The 21830-nt window shown below is 35.7% G+C and overlaps 1 protein-coding gene across 1 annotated transcript in view; it reads right to left on the bottom strand.

The window, feature by feature from the left end:
* LOC150096364 (protein odr-4 homolog) overlaps window positions 1–21830 on the bottom strand; it is a 180940-nt gene that overhangs the window by 9614 nt on the left and 149496 nt on the right. The window contains exons 9-10 of the mRNA XM_090409180.1: window positions 20781–20963; window positions 9347–9433 (exon numbers count right to left, since the gene is read on the bottom strand). Coding sequence (XP_090265306.1) covers window positions 9347–9433; window positions 20781–20963 — 270 coding nt within the window. The remainder of the gene's footprint in view (window positions 1–9346; window positions 9434–20780; window positions 20964–21830) is intronic.

The raw sequence follows: 21830 nt of genomic DNA, 5'->3' as shown, positions 1-21830 counted from the left end.
AACTGAAGTAGGTCATTGATATATAGAAGGAAGAGGGTCGGTTCTCTCACCGGCCTTTGTTGCCGGTGAGAGAACTGAACCTTGTGGGAACCCAGCATTAGTTGGATGGTGAGAGGATAGGGAGCCATCTACCATCACACATAGTGTTCGTCCAGACAGGAAGCTGGCAATCCATCTGCAGAAGTCCCAAGACAGTCCAAATGATGGGAGTTTGCTTAGTAAGCCTTTGTGCCAGACCTGGTCAAAGGCTTTAGAGATATCAAGCGCAACTACTTGGGATTTGCCAAATTTCTCCATGGCATTTGTCCAGCGATGGGTGATGTATAAATAAGAGTAGATCTCCTGTTGATCGGCTTTGACGGAATTCCTACTAGGGGTGGCTTAACAGTTGGGCACCTTCAAGGTAGAGTAGGAGTTGATGGTTTTCTCCATCACTTTAGGTAGGATTGAAGTGAGTGAGTGAGATAGGGAGTGTGTATAGACAGCATAGGATAGGAGTCAGTTCTGTTGTGCAGACTTTCAGGACAATTGGAGGAATGCCATCAGGGCCAGGAGACTTTTTTTTGTGTCTACTTTAGACAACAGATTTATGATATCTTTTTGGCAAAAGGATAAAAGGGGCATTGCATGTTGGGCAGTTGGAATGACTGGAGGGCATTTGCAAATGTCAGTTAGGTGTGCATTGGAGCCAAAGTGTGAAGCCAGGAGGTTAGCTTTTTCTGTGGGTGATGTTGCAGTTGAGCCATCTGGGTATGATAGAGGTGGGAGTAATGTAGAGCAAAAATTACGATCAATTGCCTTGGCAAGAGACCAAAAGGCATGGCTGCCATTTGGACAGGCTGCAAGCTTCCTGCTTTTTGCCTGTTCAAATTCTGTTTTAGAATCATTGATAATTTTCTTGCATCTGTTTTGGGCTTCAGTATAGGAACTGAAGGAGGATGGGGTTCTTGATTTGAGTCAGTTATGGTATGCCTGATTTTTCATTTGTACTGCCTTGGCACATCTTTTGGAGAACCAGAGTTTAGTTATGGGATGACAGTTTAGAGTAGTGTGTGGAAGGTATGTTTTCATGCCAGTGAAGATTATGATAGTGCATATGTTTGGACTGGAAGACTGGAAACAATAATCCAACCATGGGAATGTAGCATAATAGTCTTGGGAGACTGTCCCATTTGGCAGTCTCCAAATGGGACAGTCTCCATACCAAACTACTCGTGTGGGAGTGACTGCGTAAGTGTTGTTGCATGAGGGAGGAGATGAGCACTAGGTTGTGGTCAGAATTACCCAGGGGGATCACTACATATTTGGAGGGGTCATTAGTAAGGAAGAGATCTAGGATATTTGGGGAGTGGTTCGGGTTATCTGGTATTCTGGTCAGCTTTTGAACAATTTGTGTAAGGTCATTAGTGGTGGCAAATGTTTCAACATCTCTGCCTGCTGGATCTGTAAAACTGGAAGAGAAAAGTCAGTTGGTGTTGATGTAAAATCTCCTAGGAGGATGATTTCACTGTTAGGAGAGTGGGACTGGAGAAAATCAACTTTTAGGAAGAGGAAATGAAAGGACTCAGAATGATTGGTGATATTAGGAGAGCAATAGAGACAGCAGATGAATTTGACTGAGTGGGGAGAGGGATAGCTTTAGCCAAAGAAGGTCGAAGTTGGGCGATTCTAGGTTAGGTGCTCTCGGGCAGGGTATGTCAGAGTGGATATATGCACAGACGCCACCCTTGGGTCGAAAGGAGTTAAATAGAGTTAGGGAGGTTGAGATGGATAGTGATAGGGGAAGGTGAGATTTGAGTTTCTGTTAAAAAGAGTAGATGGGGTTTGGCAGGCTGCAGATGGTAGTGGACGCTATAAAAGTTGGAATTGAGGCCACGAATGTTGGTGAAGTGGATATGCAAGGTTCTGTGAGGCATGGATTTGACCGCAAGGGTCTTGCACGTTTCCTATGCCTGCATACTGGTCTCCTTGGTGGCTACTAGTGGAGTCACTTGGTTTTTGCCCTAGTTTGGTTTGTTTGTAGTCTATCATCTAACTGCTGTCTCCATTTTGGCATTTTTTCTTCTAGTTGTCTTCAGAGTTGGCATCTCTGTTCTCTCTGGGAAAAAGTTAAATCAGGTTGAGCACGCATGCGCAACTGAAGAAGAATGTCCTTTAACTTGTTGTTTATCGCTGTTCCGTCCTTTCTTTTGTTTATGAGTCTGAAACGATGGCATTTAACAGCATTTTTGGGATCGAAATTGCATTCTTCTGCTAGTTTACCGACGCCTTCTTTTAAGGATTCAGTGTTTTCCGTTGGAAAGCTCAGGATAATGGCATTGAGTCTCCTATTTTCGGCCTCAAGCGACTCGTGTACTGTAGATGCGATTAGTTCACGAAGTTTGTTAGCTATACAGGTGCATTTGCGATTGGACACTGGTCATCTAGTATCTCAAGTTTAGTTTCCAACTTTCTGATTTTGGAGGAGAAAGTATTTATCATGGTATTAAGCTGTTGTTTGAGGTTTTCAACTCTTTTGCCTAGGTTTAGTAGCTGTTTTATGGAAGGGAAGCACATCGTACAGAAGTAGGGCTGGTTGAGATCGGTGAAAAGCTTTTTCGCCTATTCATCTATTTTTGCAGGAAGTATGCAGCTAGTTGCAACAGAAATCGCACAATAACTTTTTTCTTTAACTTCAGTTTTGCAGCTGCAGCACTTTGTGATGTCATTTGGTTTGTTGGCGACGCTACGCTGACGGGACTAGAGGTAATCTTTCGTTGTTGGCCTTTGTTGCCGCCATCTTTACTTTGCACGGTAAGCATAGCGCTTTCACGTGGCTGTTTTTTAATTGAAAAAATAGCTGATTTAATGGACTAAGGGGTATTTACGAGTTGTACCGAAATAATCAGTTCCTTAGTACCTTCTGTTAGTTTTCCATTTACTTATTTTGCACAAAAAACACTTGCTGTTACGATGAAATGTGGAAGCACAACGTAACGTAACTTATCCAAAGGTGCCACCTATCCACACTGGAGTGCTTCCTATGAGAAGATGCTGAACGGTTGCAGATTACAAAGTTGAGTTACAAGATGGAAACGAGGAGATATGATAAAAGCATATACATCACTAAAGGAATAAATTAAAGATGCCATGAAATTATATCATCATGCTTATCAAAGATTTAGACCTAGAGTGGCCTATTCCAGCCTTAGAAGTCATCGTTGAATCTCTTAAGAGGATGTCCTGGTTTTCTTTTCCCTAATGGTTTGTAATTTAAGGCTGGTTTTGGTAATCTTTCTGTTTTCATTCTTTCAACATGTTCCATCCCTTTATGCTTATATTTTTTAATATTTTCTATTACTGATTTCTGGTTTAATTCTTTCATAATTTCTTCATTTCTTTTGTGATCAAATAGAGTATACTTTGCAGTTTTTCTCATAAACTTAATTTCAGCTGTTATTGTCTTTTTGTTTTATTGTCAAGATTTCACTTCCATACAACTAGGACTGGTAACGTTAATGTATTGTATACTTTTATTCTGGTTTGTTTTTGAACTAGGTTAGGTTTAAATATAGAGTTAATTACACCTGTCATTTTTAAATATTTTGCAATTTTTAAGTTTATATCGTTGTTTTTTTTTTTTCATTTTTATATGTAATTATACATTCTAGATAGTTAAATAAATTCATCCGTTGCATTCTTGTTATCCATTACAATTTTAGTTCTTACTGGATTTTGTCCCTCGAAGGCCTTAATTTTTGATTTTTCTGTTGATATTATCATTCCATAATCTTTGGCTATCTCATTTAAATTTAAAATATTTTTCTGTAAGTTATTTTCAGAATTAGCAATTATTATTTGGTCATTGGCAAACAGGAAAGTGTTTAAGTTCACAGTAGGAGAAAGTTTAATACCTTGATGGAAATTTTTATTCCATTTTATTATTATTTCATTTAGATATATATTAAAAAGAGTTGCTGAAAGGGGGTATCCCTGTCAGACTCCTCGGTTTATTTCTCTCGTACATAATTTAATCTTATATGCATTTGATTATTTTCATATATAATTATGATAGCTTTTAGAATATTATATGATATTTGTCTTTCTTTTAATATGTTAAATAAAATGCTTCTTTTAACTTTGGCAAATGCTTTTTCAAAGTCAATAAATGTAATGTTTTTATAAATTGTATTCTCTTCTTTTCTCTATTATTAATTTTAGGTAAAAGACTGGGTCTATACACGATCATCCTTTTCTAAATCCATTCTGTGCTTCTAAAAAGTTTTCAGAGTATTTTATTAGTTTGTTATTTAAAATTCTGTTATATATTTTGTAACAGGAATTTTGAATACTTATACCTCTATAATTTTTTAGTGTTATCTCTACTACCTTTTTTTTTTAAAGATTTGGATCACAATTGCTTTTTTCCATTCCACTGGTGGGTTATTTGTTGAATATATTTTATTTAAAAATAATAGGAATCTTTCTTTGAACTTTATTCCTGCATATTTATATAATTCTGAAACTAACTTATCATCTCCAGGTGATTTTCCATTTCTTGTTTCTTTCAAGAAATTATATTCTTGGTTTAATTCTTTATCCAAGTGTAAGCAAACAAAGTTTGCACCCAAAGTAATTTCAGGACTGGGCAACTTGTATATAGAAGCTAATGACTTCACATTACTTGCCTTAGTATCAAATTTCAGGACTAAGTAACTCATATATGGAAGCTAATGACCTCACATCACTTGCCTTAGTATCCTTAGTTGCCTTAGAAATTTCTTGGCATCTTTAATTTATAGTATAACCAAGTGGAAAAGCTTCCAACATCTATCTCTACTCTTTTGGCTGCTCGTATGTGGAAATATGACCTGCATTACTTTTAAAAAATTGGTCACTTTTGGGTCTGGTTCTCACCGATGAGATCTCAATAAAGATTGCAATCGGTCTGGGGGTAGTGACTCTTCCCATAACACATAGCATTATACATGTCCATAATGATATGTGATTTGCATTATGGGATACTAAAGCAAGTGATATGAAGTCATTTGAGTTTATATACGAGTTGCCCAGTCCTGAAATTACTTCTGGCGCAAACTTTGTTTGCTTACACTGCTAAAAGATTAAACCAAGAATATAATTTCTTTTGGCATCTTTAATACATAGTATAACTAAGTGAAAAAACTTCCAAAATCACTAAAGGAATTTCATAAAGTATAAGCTGAAGAAAGTTTTTAATGCATGAGGATAATAGTTTACCTCTGGAAGTTGTGTAACAGTGTAATTAACATAGGCACATGAAATCTAGATTTTCTGCTTGCAGAGTGATGAATGAGTAGAATAGTGTGCCAGAGGAGGTAAGTGCTTTCAGAATATGAGCTTAAAGAGAGAGGGAGAGATGAGGCAGGAATTGTATGAATAATGGTTAGTGTGGGCCTTCAACAATAAAACTCCATGTAATAATGATCATAACAACTTGATCTACTATGGATAGACAGGAAGATCTGTCATGATCTACCTAGAAGAACATAAAAGTGCACTCACTATCATAATTATGGCTATTTGGGACTGTCTGACCATACTTTGAATATCCTTTCATGCAAGATTAAATAGAAGATGATGATGACAGTGCTAACAGAAATTGCTACAACTCTTAGAGACTATTTTTAGAGTTAGCACCAGCTATATGGCATTTTCCTCCTTCTTCTTCTGCAGCTTCTCCCACTTAAGTGGGGTCACTGTTGATGATGAGTCCCCTCCACATCCTCCTGTCTTGGGCTGTCACCAAATCCAAGTTCTTCATCCTCGAGTCCTCTTCTACCAGCTCCTTCCATCTCTTCTTTGGCCGCCCACGCTTCCTCCTTCCTTGCACATCCATCTGCATGACCCTTCTTCCCACATACTCGTCCTCCCTCCTCATCACATGACCAAACCATCTCAAACTTGCCTCATGTATCTTCGCTCCTAAGTTCGTAACTTTCACTGTTCCCCTCACATAGTCATTTCTCAGACGATCTTTTCTGGTCACACCTAAGCACTCTCATCTCTGCTACTTCCATCCTGATGTTATTTTTCCTCAGGGCCACAGTTTCCATAGCATACATCATAGCTGGTCTCACTACTGTCCTATAGATTTTGCCTTTCAGATTGATCGGCACCCTCATCGCATAACACTCTAGCCATCTCCCTCCAGTTCCTCCAACCCGCTTGTATCCTGCATCCCACTTCCTTCCAGCTCCAGATCTGTCTCATGGCTGGTGCCCACTGTGCAACACATATACTCTGTCTTACTTCTGCTCAGTCTCATACCTCTCTCTTCCAGTACTTTTCTCCATCTTTCCAGTTTAGTTCCCACTTCTTCTCTTGAATCAGCATACAACAAGATGTCATCTGCATACAACATTGTCCAAGGCGTATCTTCTCTCACCTCCTCCATCACAATATTAAACAGAAACGGACTTAATGTTGACCCTTGATGCAAGCCAACTGTTACTTGAAAACTTTCTGTCTGTCCCAGAGAGGTTAGAACTCTTGTCTTCATATTTCTGTGCATCTCCCGCACCAACCTGACATTTCTCTGGTACCTTCTTCTCCCTCAGACACCTCCAGACTTCTTGCCTTGGTACTCTATCGTATGTTTTCTCCAGATCAATAAATGCCAGATGTAGCTCCCATTGTTTCTCTCGAAATTTTTCCATCATCTACCGTAACCCAAAGATAGCAACTGTTGTTGATCTACCAGGCATGAAGCCAAATTGTTCCTTTGTAATCTCCACCTCCTTCCTCAATCTTCCATCAAGAACCCTTTCTAGGATTTTCATTGTGTGAGACATCAACTTTATTCCTCTGTAATTCTTACAGTCTTGTGCATCCCTTTTACCCTTGTAGATGGGGAAAAGAGTACTCTCCCTCCATTCCTCGGGTATATTTTCCTGTTGGTGAACTTTCATGAACAGGTCCCACAGCAGATCAATTCCCTCTTCCCCCAGTGCCTTCCATGCCTCCACTGGAATCCTGTCGGGGCCCACCGATTTTCCATTCCTCATCCTCTTCATGGCCTCTGTCACTTCCACTCTGCACCATCCCCTCAGAAGGCTGCCCATCTTCTCTGTGAGTCCTTGCATTTTCCTCATTCAAAAGTCCCTCAAAGTATATTCTCCATCTGTTTCTTATGTCCACATCCCTCCATAATACTCTCATTCAGCGTCTTTGACCTGCCTCACATGTAAGGTATCCTTTGCTGCTTTATTTCTACATTTTGCTAGTTGATAAATTTTTCTCTGTCCTTCCTTTGTTTCTAATTGATCATACAGATCTTGATATGCCATGGCCTTCGCCCGTGCCACAACTCTCTTGGCTTCTCGCTTTTTCTCTCTGTCCTCCTCCACCCTTGACTCATCCCACTTCTGCTTTGCCTTCCTCTTAGTTGTCACTGCCACTTGTACATTATTATTCCACCACCAACCCTCCTTCTGCTCTCTAATCTTTCCAGATGTCTCAACAAGGCACCTCGATTGCACAGCTCAGAATTACTTTTGAATTATGTTTCCACCAATCTTGTACACTTTCCAGTCCATCCAAAATCCTCTCTAACACCCTCTCCCTAAAACTCTCTTCTTTTAAGTGAAACCACTTAATTGTTTCATCCCATGACTTCCAGAGGTTCTTATCTTCGATCTTATTTTAAAGTCTGCACACAGCAGTTGGTGTTGCTGTGCCACTTGATCTGTTGGAATTAGTTTACAATTTGTCACAACCTTAAGATGTTTTCTTCTAGTCAAAATGTAATCAATTTGTGAACTGTTGTTACCACTCCTAAATGTTATCAAATGTTCTTCCCTCTTGTAGGAAAATGAGTTCACAATTGCCAGATCAAACGCTACTGCAAAGTCCACAATCCTCTCTCCTTCCTGATTCATCATTCCCACTCCGTGGCCACCATGCACCTTTTCACAGTCTCTATTCTGTCTCCCTATGTGTCTGTTCAAGTCTCCTCTGACAATCACATCTTGTTTTCTTCCAGTTCCCTCATTTCTTCATCTAACATGTTCCAGAACTCATCTTTCTCCTCTGCTGTACAGCCAACTTGCAGGGCATATACACATAATACGACCACCCGCTCTTCTCCAAGATCCAATTTCATTCGCATGAGCCTGTCGTTCCTTCTACCCACTTCCAGTACTTCACCCTTCACTATAGGCATTTTCCTAAACTCGATAAGTATGGCTGCATTAATTTACCAAAATTTCAGGAGACAGTTATTTTAAGACCACCTCTATTATAACATCAGAGAATAAATTTCTTTTTATGTGATCCTAGAGAGTGCCATAATAGGACTTAAGTTCTTTTCAGTTACAATTTAAATTGTTTCTGTGCACCCCTGTACAGTGTAAGTATTTTGTCCCAAAGATGCTTATTTGAAATCTAGCAAAATATAGCAAAATAGCAAAATAAAAGAGCAGATTTATTTGATTCTTTTGTTGTGTTCTTATCATTAAGTATAAAATGAATTCACTTGCCCAACCTTATTCCTGATCTTATTAATTAGCTTTTTCACAGTAAAAGTATGTTGCATTCTTCATCTTGAGAAGACCACTTCAGTCCCTCTATCTTATAATTAACTGAGATCTATTATCTTGTTGTCTTATATGGCATTATTCCTTTATGCTTAATGATTGAAATTGGACTAATTCTCAATAACAATTATCAAATCTTAATCAATTCAACATGTTTTGAACAATACAAAAGTTGTGAATCTTTTAAGTATGTTCCTAAAATACACTTTTGCAAGTTTTCTGTTTTTTTTTTTTATATGAGCTGTGAATATGTAACATAATACAAGTAAAAATCATTAGGAAAGGAGCATTATGACATTAAATACTAATAAGATCATCAAAGTTTTAATCACTTCTGTTTTTGGAATTTTTATCATGTTAAAGATTTAACCCATGTGTTCCTTCAAAAATGTTCAGTCACAATAATGCTGAAATGTGTGGGAAATCATTTTTTATATTCACCATTTAATGTTTTTAGGTAAAAATAAATTCTAAAAAAAATGCATGTTTTCTGTCATAAAAATCTATGCAATCAGAGTTTGAATTAAATGACCTAATATGGTCATTTAATTCAATACAGACTTTTAAAGTTACAAAATAGCTGAGCAATGAAACCCATAAATGTAGATGAACTATAAACTAGCAGATAAGCTTCTATATAAAAATAATAATTTGCCAGAAAGAACAAATATATATATATATATATATTATTTGTTCTTTCTGTGTGTGTGTGTGTATATATTTACACACACACACACACACACACACACACACACACACACACACACACACACACACACACACATACTTACTAATCAAATTTCGAGATGTTGGTTGAATTTCTCCAGATTCTGACAATCTTTCTTCAAGTATATCTGTCTGAATAAGGGCATGAGTGGCTATAAACAAAATTAAAAAAAGATAAGAAAAAATTTCGTAAGTATATCTTTCAAACTTAATAACTGAGGAACTATTAATCATTGTCAAATTTGCTAACATATACAAGTAATGCACAGGATGCCACGATAGTAAGTTTACATTATTACTAACTTCCCATTGACAATTCCTTTCAAATTAGTCTGTTATCTGTCAGAATACTAACATTATCAGATTTTATGTTTCAGTCTCCTAAGGCACTTCACAACTGCATCAATTTACTTAGATCTTAGTTTCCAGCTGGGTCTTTTTTCCTGTACCCCTGCATTAAACATCTGCTTTGCTGTCTTTCTATTCCCTTCTAGTCAAATGACACACTACCTTAGATTAGCTATGCTCATGCATTTCACACATTCCTGAATGGTAACAATGTCAAGCCACTTATTAATATCTTCATTTTTAATATGATTCTGCTATTAAAGCCATAATTTTCCCAGAATTCTCATATCTCCGTCAACCAAGACCATGGAGCCAAATAATGCTAAATGAGATAAAAAATTGAGATAAAAGAAATGAGAATATATATAATAGTATATGCTTTAAAATAAAATTTAAAAAAAAAAAATAAATAAATAAAAAAGACTAAGAATTTCTTCCACACATTATCATCATCATCAAATTCTTGATATGTGCTCTCAAAGGGGTATGTTTCATTTTCCTCTAGATTAGCCTTTTATTTGTCAGAACTACAATAATACTAGCTCATATTTTGGCCTTCTAATGCACTTCTAACTGGATAAATATTATTATTATTATTATTTGACACCTCCAGGGAGTTCAAAGATTCATAGAGGGAGGGTACCTGCTCTACAACTCTGTCTCCACCATTCAATCCACCAACTGACCGCAACTACACCAATGCCACCTACCACTATTTCCACAAACAAACGCAAACATCCATGCCCATGGCAGGATTCGAACCTGCGGCCTTTTGGATGGAGAGCGGATATGCTTACCACTTGGCCAGCCAGGCTGGCAAATATTCACCTATATCTTGGATTTCCCTTGGATCTTTTTTTCATGCCATTCTGGTATCAAACACCTGTTTAGCTAACCTTCCCTTTTCTGTTCTGTTTAAGTAACCAAACTGCCTTAGATTAACTATGCTCATACCTTCTTGAATTCTGACAATGTCAAGTTCCATTCTAATATCTTCATTTTTCACATGATTCTGCCAATGATCTGTTCATATCTCTAATTTTTTACAGAACCCTCTCATATCTTTTGTCTCTTCCCCAAAGATCCTCATTTATAATTTTTCTTAACCTCTAGTCAAGTAGTATGATTGCATAAATCTTACCTGGCACACTCAATAGGGAAATTCCTCTGTAATTCTGGCATTTAGTTTAATTTTGCCTTTTTACAGATGGATACTATGAACTCCACACCAATTATCCAAAATTTGATCTTATTATCAGGCATTTTGAATTATGCAGCGCAGCTACACTAAAACTTTTATACTTCCATATTTGAGCATTTCTAGTCAAATATCATGCAATCCAGCTGCTTTTCTGCATTTTAGATTTCTGATGGCATTTCTACCTCGAGTATACTGTTATGTATTCCTTCCGTGTTTGATTTCACTAAATGTTTTTTCTCAAAATTCTCATATCTGTGGTCACTAGTCTCTGATGAACTGCTTTATTTTTTAACCAGCTCTTAGTTAAAACTGGTTTAAATATTGTCTTGAATACAACTAGTTAGTGTTTTGATTAATTTCTCTTTTATTCCATCTAAATTTATTCTATATAGATGTCTTTGTACCACAGCTACTTTGGTTATGTTATTCTGTTGTCTATTTCCATATTTAATTGGCCATCTTCACTAAAAATTGTGCCTAAGTAGTCGAAATGTTTTACTTGTTTTATAGGTTCCTATTTTGAACGTAGCAGACATTTCTGACTATTTTTACAGTTTTTTTTTTGTCTTTTTCTGCTGATTTTCATGCTAAGTTTGTTACAGTTATTCCATTTAGTTATGGAATCTGGAGACGTGTACTGGATTTATTTAAGAGTATAACATCATCTGCATAAAGTAAAGAGTCAAGATTGATGTTTTCAATTTTGATATCAGGTTTATTTTCACTTTCCTTTATAATGTGATTGATATAGATGATGAATAAGAGTGAAGATGGTGTATACCCTTATACTTTACTTTATACACTTAACTATCTTTCTGGATCTCCTTGAATTCTATTTGTTGAGTTACAACTTAAGTACAGAATATATACTTCTCTGACAGACACCTACCATTATTATTAGCTTTGCTTTTTTAATCCATATTTTCCCAAAAGATTTCTATATGTCTGGGATTCATTTCCCACTCTACTGTTTAAATCTCCAAATCTCCCTTTTTGCTTTTTCTTTATGTCAGTTGCCTTCTCGAATGACTTGAAAAATTCCTCCATGCCATCCTTAGTACAACCATAGGCACAAATACATTTCATTTTCTGATTCCACATTTTCAATTGTGCCTATTTCATTCTTCATTCCTATGATCATTATTGTCTGTATATGACATCTTGTAGTTGTTATGTAAAAAAATCTCAACTTCTTCTTTACATTTTTCTTCTGCCAGTTCATTCAACTTCTTTTTCCTTGATGATGCCTATCTTTAACCCCCAACCGGCCGCAACGTCTATAGACGTTCAGCTAAATCTGGATATGAAGCTCTAACACCCATTGAATAACATGGATAAGAAGTGCAATTTAGTGTCACTATTTCATCCACATCGACCGCTAGGAAGGTTAATTCTGCTAACACAAGTTTGAGTTTGCTCCAGTAGCTAAATTTTCACTGTTTGCCTGGTGAAAACAAATGGAGTTTTGTTTAAATGGGTGGTGCTCCAACTGACATGAAGTTTCATCATTTTGTTTTATGTTCCAGACTGCCAGCCTATCCTTGTGTGTTCAGTATCCAGGCAAATTCCTACCTATTAATAGGGCACAGTATGTGAAAGTGATGATCTGACAGTAAGTCAGAGACCCTGGCTGTTGTAATCCTTACAGGCACTATCAACCTGTAAATATAGCAGCAACATGAAAATATCAACAAATAAGATGAAGTTTTTAAACTTATTTTAAGGTATAAATATAATGAAAAGTCTGCACAGTTAGCCTAGTGGCTATGCACTTTGCAACCATATGCCTGGGAAAGGAGTGTCCTGGGTTCAATTCCCATCACACACGAGGAGCTTAAGGATATTTCTCACACACAGCCAAGTTAGCTGGTCTTGGGTGTGGACAGCAGGGTTTTTCTCCACAGTTTATCTGGGGTTTTCCTCCTGCAAGCAGGCAAACCAGCCCCATGAACATACGCAGCTACAGCCATAGAATATACCAGAAGGCACAGGGCTAGTCACCTTATCCTTGGGACAGGTACGACTTATAAGGGCTTAAGATAGCTCTGTAACAAGCCAGCAAGCCTAACACATAGATGGGAGAAGAAGAAGAGAAATATAATAAAAATTTTCAATGACCACAGAAAAATACCATTGAAGAATTAAAACGTTGTGACCAGTGCACAGTGTCACAGTTTCTGTACATCTATTCCACACCAATCCTTTATGTCATCCATCCATTCTCTGTATGGTCTACCTCTTCTGTTTACACCATCCATAATAACAAACATGATTATTATTTATCACCTCCAGGGAGTCCAAAGACTCATCAATGGAGGGCATCCACTCTACAACTCTGTCTCCACCACTCACAATCCACCAACTGACCGCAACTACACCAACGGCATCTATCACCAACCACCACCACTAGTATTTCCACAGACAATCACAAACATCCATGCTCACGGCAGGATTCGAACTCGCAGCCTTTTGGCTGGGGAGTAAACATACGCTAACCACTCGGCCAGCCAGGCTGGCTATGAACGTCTTTATCTTCCGGTCTTCACTCATTCTGCAGATGTGTCTAAATAATTGCAACCTCCATTTTATAATTTTCTGCATTAGATTCTCCTTTGGTTGTATTTTCTGATAGAGCTCTTCATTTGTGATTTTCTGTATCAATCCTATTCTTAGAATCTTCCTGTAACAAGTTTTTCAAATACCAAAATTCTTAAGTATAAAGAGCTAATAAGCTTCATTTCAGCAATGAAAACATTACTTAAATTAAGGGGATATTAAATCCCGCATAGTCACCTTTGCAATCACCTTTGCAACGAGTTGCCCGGTATTGTACTACGTCCTAGTATCACTTGCATTGGCTAACGCTAGTGTCGCCGATACTTTATAGTTTACTATATTCGGCAAGAAACTCTCTGATTCTGATCTTTGAGTTTCTTATTCGGTTTTAAAACTATGCGGGATTTAATATCCCCTTAATTTAAGTAACCAAAATTCTTTTTCTTGATTCCTTATTTATTATGCACATTTCAGAGATCCTTACACCACTAAAGATGCATGTTTCCAGCACTCTTAGTTTTGTTTGCAAGCTGATCACTTTACTTTTCCAGATTATTTATCACCATGGCCTTAAGATTTGTTCTTCCCTTTGCAATCCTGATCTTTATTTATTTTTTACAGTCCAAATCATATACCTTTTTACCTTTTCCAAATATGTGAACTGTTCTACATTTTCTATATCAATTCCATCCATTTTTTTTTCATGTTCTTCTCACCTTCACCAAATACCATTGTCTTTGTTTTTTCCAAGTTCATAACAAGTTCAAATCTCTTTCCTTCTTCATTTAACAGTTCTAATGTTTTTTGGAGTTCTCTTTCATCTTCTTCCACAATAACAATGTTATCTGCAAATCTCAGATTGTTAATTCTCATTCCATGTACTGATATTCCTTTTGCACCTTCCTTCATTTTATCCATTGCTCTTTCTAAATGTGTAATGAAAATGCTTGGTGATATTGGACCCCCCCCACATCTAGTACTTCTGCTTCTTCTAAACCATTTCCCTAAATTATCACCTATTCTAACTACTGCAACTGCATTCTTGTAAACATCTCTTAATATAGCTATTAGTTTTCTATTCCATAGGATTCTAACACTGCTAATGTCACTTTCTTGTCGATACTGTCAAATGCCTTCTGTAAATCAACAAAGCAGGTACATATGTTTTTGCTTTTTCTCCTATCTTTCTCTGCTATTAACCGCATTGTCAAAATCTGTTGAATTGTACTTCTATCTTTCCTAAATCCTGCTTGCTCGTCTGCAGGATATGCTTCCAATTATGTTCTCAATCTTTCTGTCAATATCATCATCACTACCTTACCAAGGTGACTCGTCAAACCAATTGTTCTATAATTTTTACATTCTAGCTTATTTCCTTTCTTGTATAATGTCACTAATATTGATTTCAACCACTCCTCAGACATATTCCCTTCTTTCCATACCATATCACATAGTTGGTACATTTCTGTAACCATACACCATATTTAATCATTTCTCCAGTGATATTATCATTACCAGGACTCTTGTTGTATTTTAGCCATCCTATTGTTTTTTTTTTAACTCTCCTCTTAAAATATCTACATCATACTCATTACCTGGTAGTGATATCAGCTTCAATCAGTTTCCCAATGCTATCTAAATCTAGTTTTTCTTCATATAACTCACTACAGTATCTTGTCCATGGCCGCACAATTTTATCTTTATTCATCAATGACTTTTTCATCTTTAATTGTGGTCTGTTTTGGTTGCCACCACCTGCTATTAATGGTTCTAATAATTTTGTACACCTCCCTAGTTTTATGCTCTTCATAGTGCTGTTATATATTATAACATTGGGATTCTAACCACTTCATCTTATCTATTCTGACTGCTTTTTTTCACCTCATTACACTTTCTTCTATACTGCTCCTCTATTTGTTCTGATGTATCCGTTCTTATCTTCAACATTCTCTTCTCCTGTACTAACTTCAGTGTTTCTTGTCTAATCCACTTCTTGATCTTCTCTTCTTCTGGTACTGTTGCTTCAACTGCATCTTCTATCGCCTTCATTACTCCTTTCACTCTTAGATTTGAATATTTTTCTTTGTCCACACTTTTAAGTTTCTCTTCTAACACTGTTCTGTACCTTCTTCCTATTTCTGCTTCACTTATTCTTGCTGTCTCTCTTCGTTTCTGATGATGGGGTTTATATTTTCTTTTTAATTTCAACTTGATGTTTGCAATCACTAAACTATGATCCAAGTCTATATCTGCTCCTTGAAAAGTTCAACACTGCTGTACTGATGTTATCCATCTTTTAATTGTAATCATATCGATCATGTTCTTGGTTTTCCCATGATTTGATTGCCATGATCATTTTCTACACTCCTTTTGCTGGAATCTTGTGTTACAGATCATCATCATCATGTGCAGGGCCGGATTTAGACTTGCTGAGGCCCTAAGCTATACAAAACCCAGAGGCCCCCTATTGTTTTAAATTACATCAGCTGGTATCAGAAAAATTTAAAATATATTGTCTTTTAATTTTTATTAAAAAAATAATAAAGTATGCATTTACAAAATCACAGAAATAATTATATAATTAAAGGATTTTAAAAATGACAAATAAGGCTCATAGAACAGAAAGTTTTAAATTAAAATAGGAAAATAAAAAGTAAAAATTAAATTAATATAACAACATAATGGGTAGTATATAAAAAATTAATCTTTTATTCAGGTGAAAATTTGACAGTAGACATTACATAAAATTGGGTAGCCAAAATTCCAAATAATACAAGTACATATAATATAATAAATTAATATTGAAAATATGGAGTTGATAAATTGTTATAATACAACAATATTTAATAGAAATAATTATATTATATAATCCTCTAAAAGGCTTTAAGATATAACTTAAAACAATTTCTTTTTTGATTTCCCAAAAGCAAAGTCATTAATTATTTTCATCAAAAGATATGCTACGTAACTTATCACTTTCTATACACATGATGCTAAGTGCAGACAATATTTCTTGGGACATAGTTGCTCTCAGTTCATTTTTATTCTCTTTAGCTGTGAAAATGATCTTTCTCCTGAACAATTTGTTACCATTAAACACAGGAATAGTCATAATATTGCTTCCGCATTAGGGAAAACTAACTCAATCTTGTCTTGAAAGATGATTTGATACAAATCTTTGTGTTGAAAATGTTCTTTTTCAGGATAATTCTGCTTGACATACTCATGGAAGTGCCTCAATTCACTCATGAGATTAATATCAACATCGTGTGGATACTCTTTTATTAACGTATCTACTGCTTTTCGTAGCTGTACCTCTGAAACTACTAAATCAACTAAAAATGAAAATTTACTTGCAACATAATTGTTGACTGTTGCTTTTCTCATTAAATTTTCCTCAAGGATGTCTATGATAAGAATGAAGGATTTCATTCGAAATTTGTCTCTTGGAGAAAGCTGTTCATTAGCATCAGGTGCAGCTCCATCATTGGCTTGTTTGTTTATATTCTACACCAGGCAATCTAGATTTAACTTCTTCAAAATCATCAAAATTTTCTCGAATGTTTTTAACATAGTGAGAAAGTGATTTGTACAGATTTGCACATGTGGTAAGTACAATCTTTGGATCATGGAGAGCCATACTGGTTTTGTGAAACTCTTTTGTGAAATTATTCCATAAATGTAGCATAAAAACAAACTCTAGTTCCTCCATTTTTTCCAGAAGAGTACCAGCTTCTAGTCTTGTAGCTCCCTTTTCATTCTTATCATCATAAATGTGAGTTATAAGCCCATCTATGATGGGCTTATAACTCACATTTATGGCAGACACTGCTTTGACATTTGCTTCCCACCTAGTGTCAAACAGTCTTTTTAGTACTCTGGTATCTGAGTCTGTTTTCAAGAAAGATAACATCACAGACCACTCTTTGTAGAAGATGAAAAGAAAGTGTATATTTCTTGAACAACAGCAAAAAAAGTTTACTGCATCTAAACAGCAATCTACAGCAGCATGGCCGACAAGATTTAGTGAATGACTGGCACATGGAATATATATAGCATGCTTGTTTAACTCAAGGATTTTTTGTTGCATTCCCTTGTATTTGCAGTCATATTCACTGCATTATCATATGACTGTCCTCAGCATTTGCTGAAATCAACTTTGCAGTCCTTACTTAAATAATCTACCACCATACCTGCCATACATTCACCACTGTGATTTTCCAACTCTAGGAATGTCAGAAAACGTTCAACAGGTAAACCATCACCAGGTGATACATACCTTACTATAACAGTTAGTTGATCCACATGGGAAAGATCTGGCGTAGAGTCTACAGACAAACTGAAATAACCTGCCTTTCTCAGATCATCCAAAATTGATTTTCTTACTTTAGACATAAGCTGGATCAATTCATCACATGCTGTCTTTGACAAATATGAAGGAGACCCAGATTCTCTGTTCCCATGTTGTTTTATGTGATTGGAAAGAAATGGATCAAACTTAGCAATCAATTCTAACAAACCAAGGTAGTTGCCATTATTTCGCGATTCAAAAGTTTCATTGTCTCCCCTAAAAGCCAGACCACGTTCTGCTAATGTGCATATCACTGCAACAACACGCTCAAGCACATTCCTCCAATAAAGCTGTTCTTCTTTTATTTGTTTTGCTAGTCCCGAGTCTAAGGTTTGACCACACTTTCTTGTCAAGTATGTAAGCAAAGCTCTTCTATGATCTTCAGAGTGTTCATGACTTTGAATTGCAATGGGATTTTGCCAGTCAGAAAATCCATTAGAAGCTAGTGCTGCAGTTGATGTTGAAAACAGTTTGCAGACAAAGCAATAAATACAACCTGTTGTTGGTGAGTACACAAGCCATTCCCGATCATATACTTCACCATTAACCTTCCTATTCTGAAAACGACCTTTTGAACAATATCTAACCTGATTTTTGAATGAACGCTTAGTTTCCAAATGGACCGTTCCAGTGCCGACACTCTGATGGACCTTTTAAGATCCAGTATGAGAGTTCATCCTGTGTGAGGACACCCCATTGACCAATATCACTGAGTTTCGTGAATTTTTTTGTTTCAACTGTAGAAACATTGCTGCTGTTCTCCAACAGCAGCAATGCTCGCACTGGGATCAGTTACAATATTTCCATCAGCTGAGATTCCAGACTCTATGATCTCAGAGACAATAGGCTGTTGTTTTGGAATTGGCTACTCTCCCTGGGTTTGTGGATCATCTTTCGTTGCTGTGGTGAAATATATATCAAGTTTTGTTGCTTTTTTGAATTCGTCTTCAAGCTGCTGCATTCTTTTTCTTTTCTGGTATCCGCTTACAAATGTTCGCTTCATTGTATGGTTGGAAATGGAATAGCAGAAGTAAATGCTAGAAAATAAAAGATTAGAAACATTTTCTAGATAATGATTTTAAAAATTAATTAAAAATTATTTAGGTATTAAAGATAAAAATTTTAATTAATACGTTTTTGAGAGGGAAAAAAACTTCTTTTGTTATATTTTGTATATTTAAAATTATTTAGAAATTATCGTGATATGTCTGACTTCATTTGAGTGATTTTTCTATGAATATTTTTTTATCGATTTTTATATATATATATTTTTTTATTTGAGGCCCCGGCAGATTGCGAGGCCCTAAGGTGTAACTTTTTTAGCTTGTACGTAAATCTGGCATTGATCATGTGGTCCACAGCAAATTCTAACATTTTTTTTAACATTAAAATTCTAATATCATTTCTTTCTCCAAAACCATATTTTCCCATGACACTTTCCCAACCATCATTATCTATTCTGACTTTGGCATTCCAATCTCCTTCAATAATTAATACATCTTGCTTTGGTATTGTTTCTATTATCTCTATCAGGTCTTTGTAGAATAAGTCAATAGCTTCATCTGTGCTGTCAGATGCGGGTGCATATATCTGGACTATTGATATATTAAGTGGTTTTGCTTGAAATCTTGCTATTATGATTCATTCATTGACTGGTTTGTAACCTAACAGTGCCTCTTTAGCTCTTTTGCTAAGAAGGATACCAACTCCTGCTTCGTGATTGGTGTCATGCCCTGACCATATGACTACACATCTACTTATTTCTCTTGATGTCCATCACATCTCTGCCAGTCCTAGTATATCACATCGATATCTCTTCATTTCCTTGTGAAGTAATTCTAATTTTCATGACATCCAAAGTGTCTGTACATTCCATGTTCCTACTGATAACAGTTCTGTTAGTTTTAGAATCCCACTTTTCAATCCAACCTTGATTGCTCGATTGGTATCGCGGACCTTGTTCATCTAGGCAACGTCCGAGCCAGAATGTCATGTGTTCATGGATTAAAAACTACTTGGCTGAAATTAACATTACTTAAATTAAATTAAAATATAGCAGATAAATTATTGAATACAATTGAGGATAACAATTTCCAAAACTTTTGGAATAGCGAGACAGTCATTTCAATTAAGATTAGGTCTATGAAGTAAGACTTCGGCACTTTCTTTATATAAACGTTCATGTTTATATATGTATTTGTGTAGTGGTTTGGCATTTTGCTATTTGATTTTGTGGTTATCATTTTCGATTCCATGTTGTGCAAGGCCAGATTTGTGACCTTGGCAATTTGATAAGGCAGATGTAGTCTTGATGTTCAGAGATAGTTTATTTATAGATCTTGTTTGTCCACAGCAAGACAAATTACAAGAACATGGTAACTGGTATATGCCAGGTAGCATCATTGGTGAGAGTTTGTCTTTTGGAGAAGGTAGCAAGTTTTGAATCTGGTTGATGGATTTGTAGGTAGCAATGAGTTGATATTTTCTCATAATTTTTGCCACATGTTCAGAGATGCCTTTAATATATGGTATAGGAGCCCTGTGGGCTTCTTGTTTGGACTGATTTGTAAAAGAGTGGTTAATTATTTTTGGGTTGTTATTGGATTATATCCATTTAGTAAGGCCATTGCCTAAATCTGGTTTTCTACCCAAGAATGAAGAAAGCTTGAGATTTCGCTGGATTATTCAAATTTCCAAAAGTATAGGTGACAAATTACATTCAATGGTACAATTACAATTTTGTTAATCTGTAATGATTATAGTTATTCTGTAAGTATATAAAGTTTATTAATAAATGTAGTGACATATCTACATACTCACACAGCTGAGCATTCACACACACACACACACACACACACACACACACACACACGCACGTGCACATATACTGACACGATTTAATGGTAAATGGATGGAAAGGAAATAAAACAGAAAAAAAATAAATAAAGGAATATAAATAAGTTGAAAGCCAGAATAAACTTACTAATTAGTAATTAAATTAATCATAATGATTAGATAAGGAGATAAAGTATTAGATGCTTACACGGAGGAAGTTCGCATGTCATATCAATTTCTTCTTCAGAAAGGTCAAGGTTCAAAAGTTCTCGAAATGCATCAAGTGAATCTCTAGCCATATCACCATGAAATAAGTAGTCACAAACACTGATTTCTCCTTGTAGTAAGGGAGCAAATACTCGTCGTGGTAATTCATGAACAACCAGTGGATCTGTATATAAAAAATACTCAATGAAATAAAACAAAAAATAAGCATAAACAGTAAACTAAAATTATACTTGCAATCTGATGATACTAAAAATGTCAAATTTGAAAGTGTGAATGGTTTTGAATTGTAACATGGCATACAGTTTAGTTATTTCAGGCTTTAACTATTTCTATTTATGTTTATAGAATACTTCTATTTGAATAAGTCCTTTTGTTGAGTCTGATTTCTGGCAACTTTGTTTCCTTTTTTTTTTACATAAAAAAACTTGAAACCTTCATTCCTTTTCCTGGAATCAACTATCATTTCCAAACAACCAAAAAGGTTATTATTTTTTTTTTTTCTAAGATTCTTTTTCTTTTGAATACTATTAACTTTAGATAAATTTTAAACTACCCTACCACTAAAAGCACTAGTCCACCTTTCAGATAATGATCTTTAACTTTCAGGGAGAGAGCAGTTACATTAAGAAATCCCCTTGTTCCAGTTCACTGTATCACATATCTGTGTAATTTTTTATGCATGTGTTTTCCTCAAACTGTTTTAAATATAACAATCTTCTGAACTGGAATTATCATTTCTTCAAATTCAGTACAATATGTAACCACAATATATGTGGTTTGATATCAAAAATCATGCATTAACCTTTCTTCATTTATTTCTGTTCTTTGAATAGTAATAAATGAAATGAAACAGGTGAATCTGACCCTGAAGTTCTATCTAGGTGCTCTCTATAGCCCTCTATAGGCATTTTTGAAAATCTAACTTGAAATAATACAGATATATCGGTAAACTTTGATGTCACCTCACTGTTTACTATTATTTCCTTGAACTGACACCTCTTAAAAACATTTTTCTTTCTGATATCTTAGA

The sequence above is a fragment of the Typopeltis vanoorti genome, chromosome 19 (assembly GCF_054136105.1).
Source record: "Typopeltis vanoorti isolate ZY-2024b chromosome 19, IOZ_Tvanoo_1.0, whole genome shotgun sequence".
Lineage (NCBI taxonomy): Eukaryota > Metazoa > Arthropoda > Arachnida > Uropygi > Thelyphonidae > Typopeltis > Typopeltis vanoorti.
The sequence above is the reverse complement of the archived record's forward strand: the minus strand, read 5'-3'. Positions and strand labels throughout refer to the sequence as shown.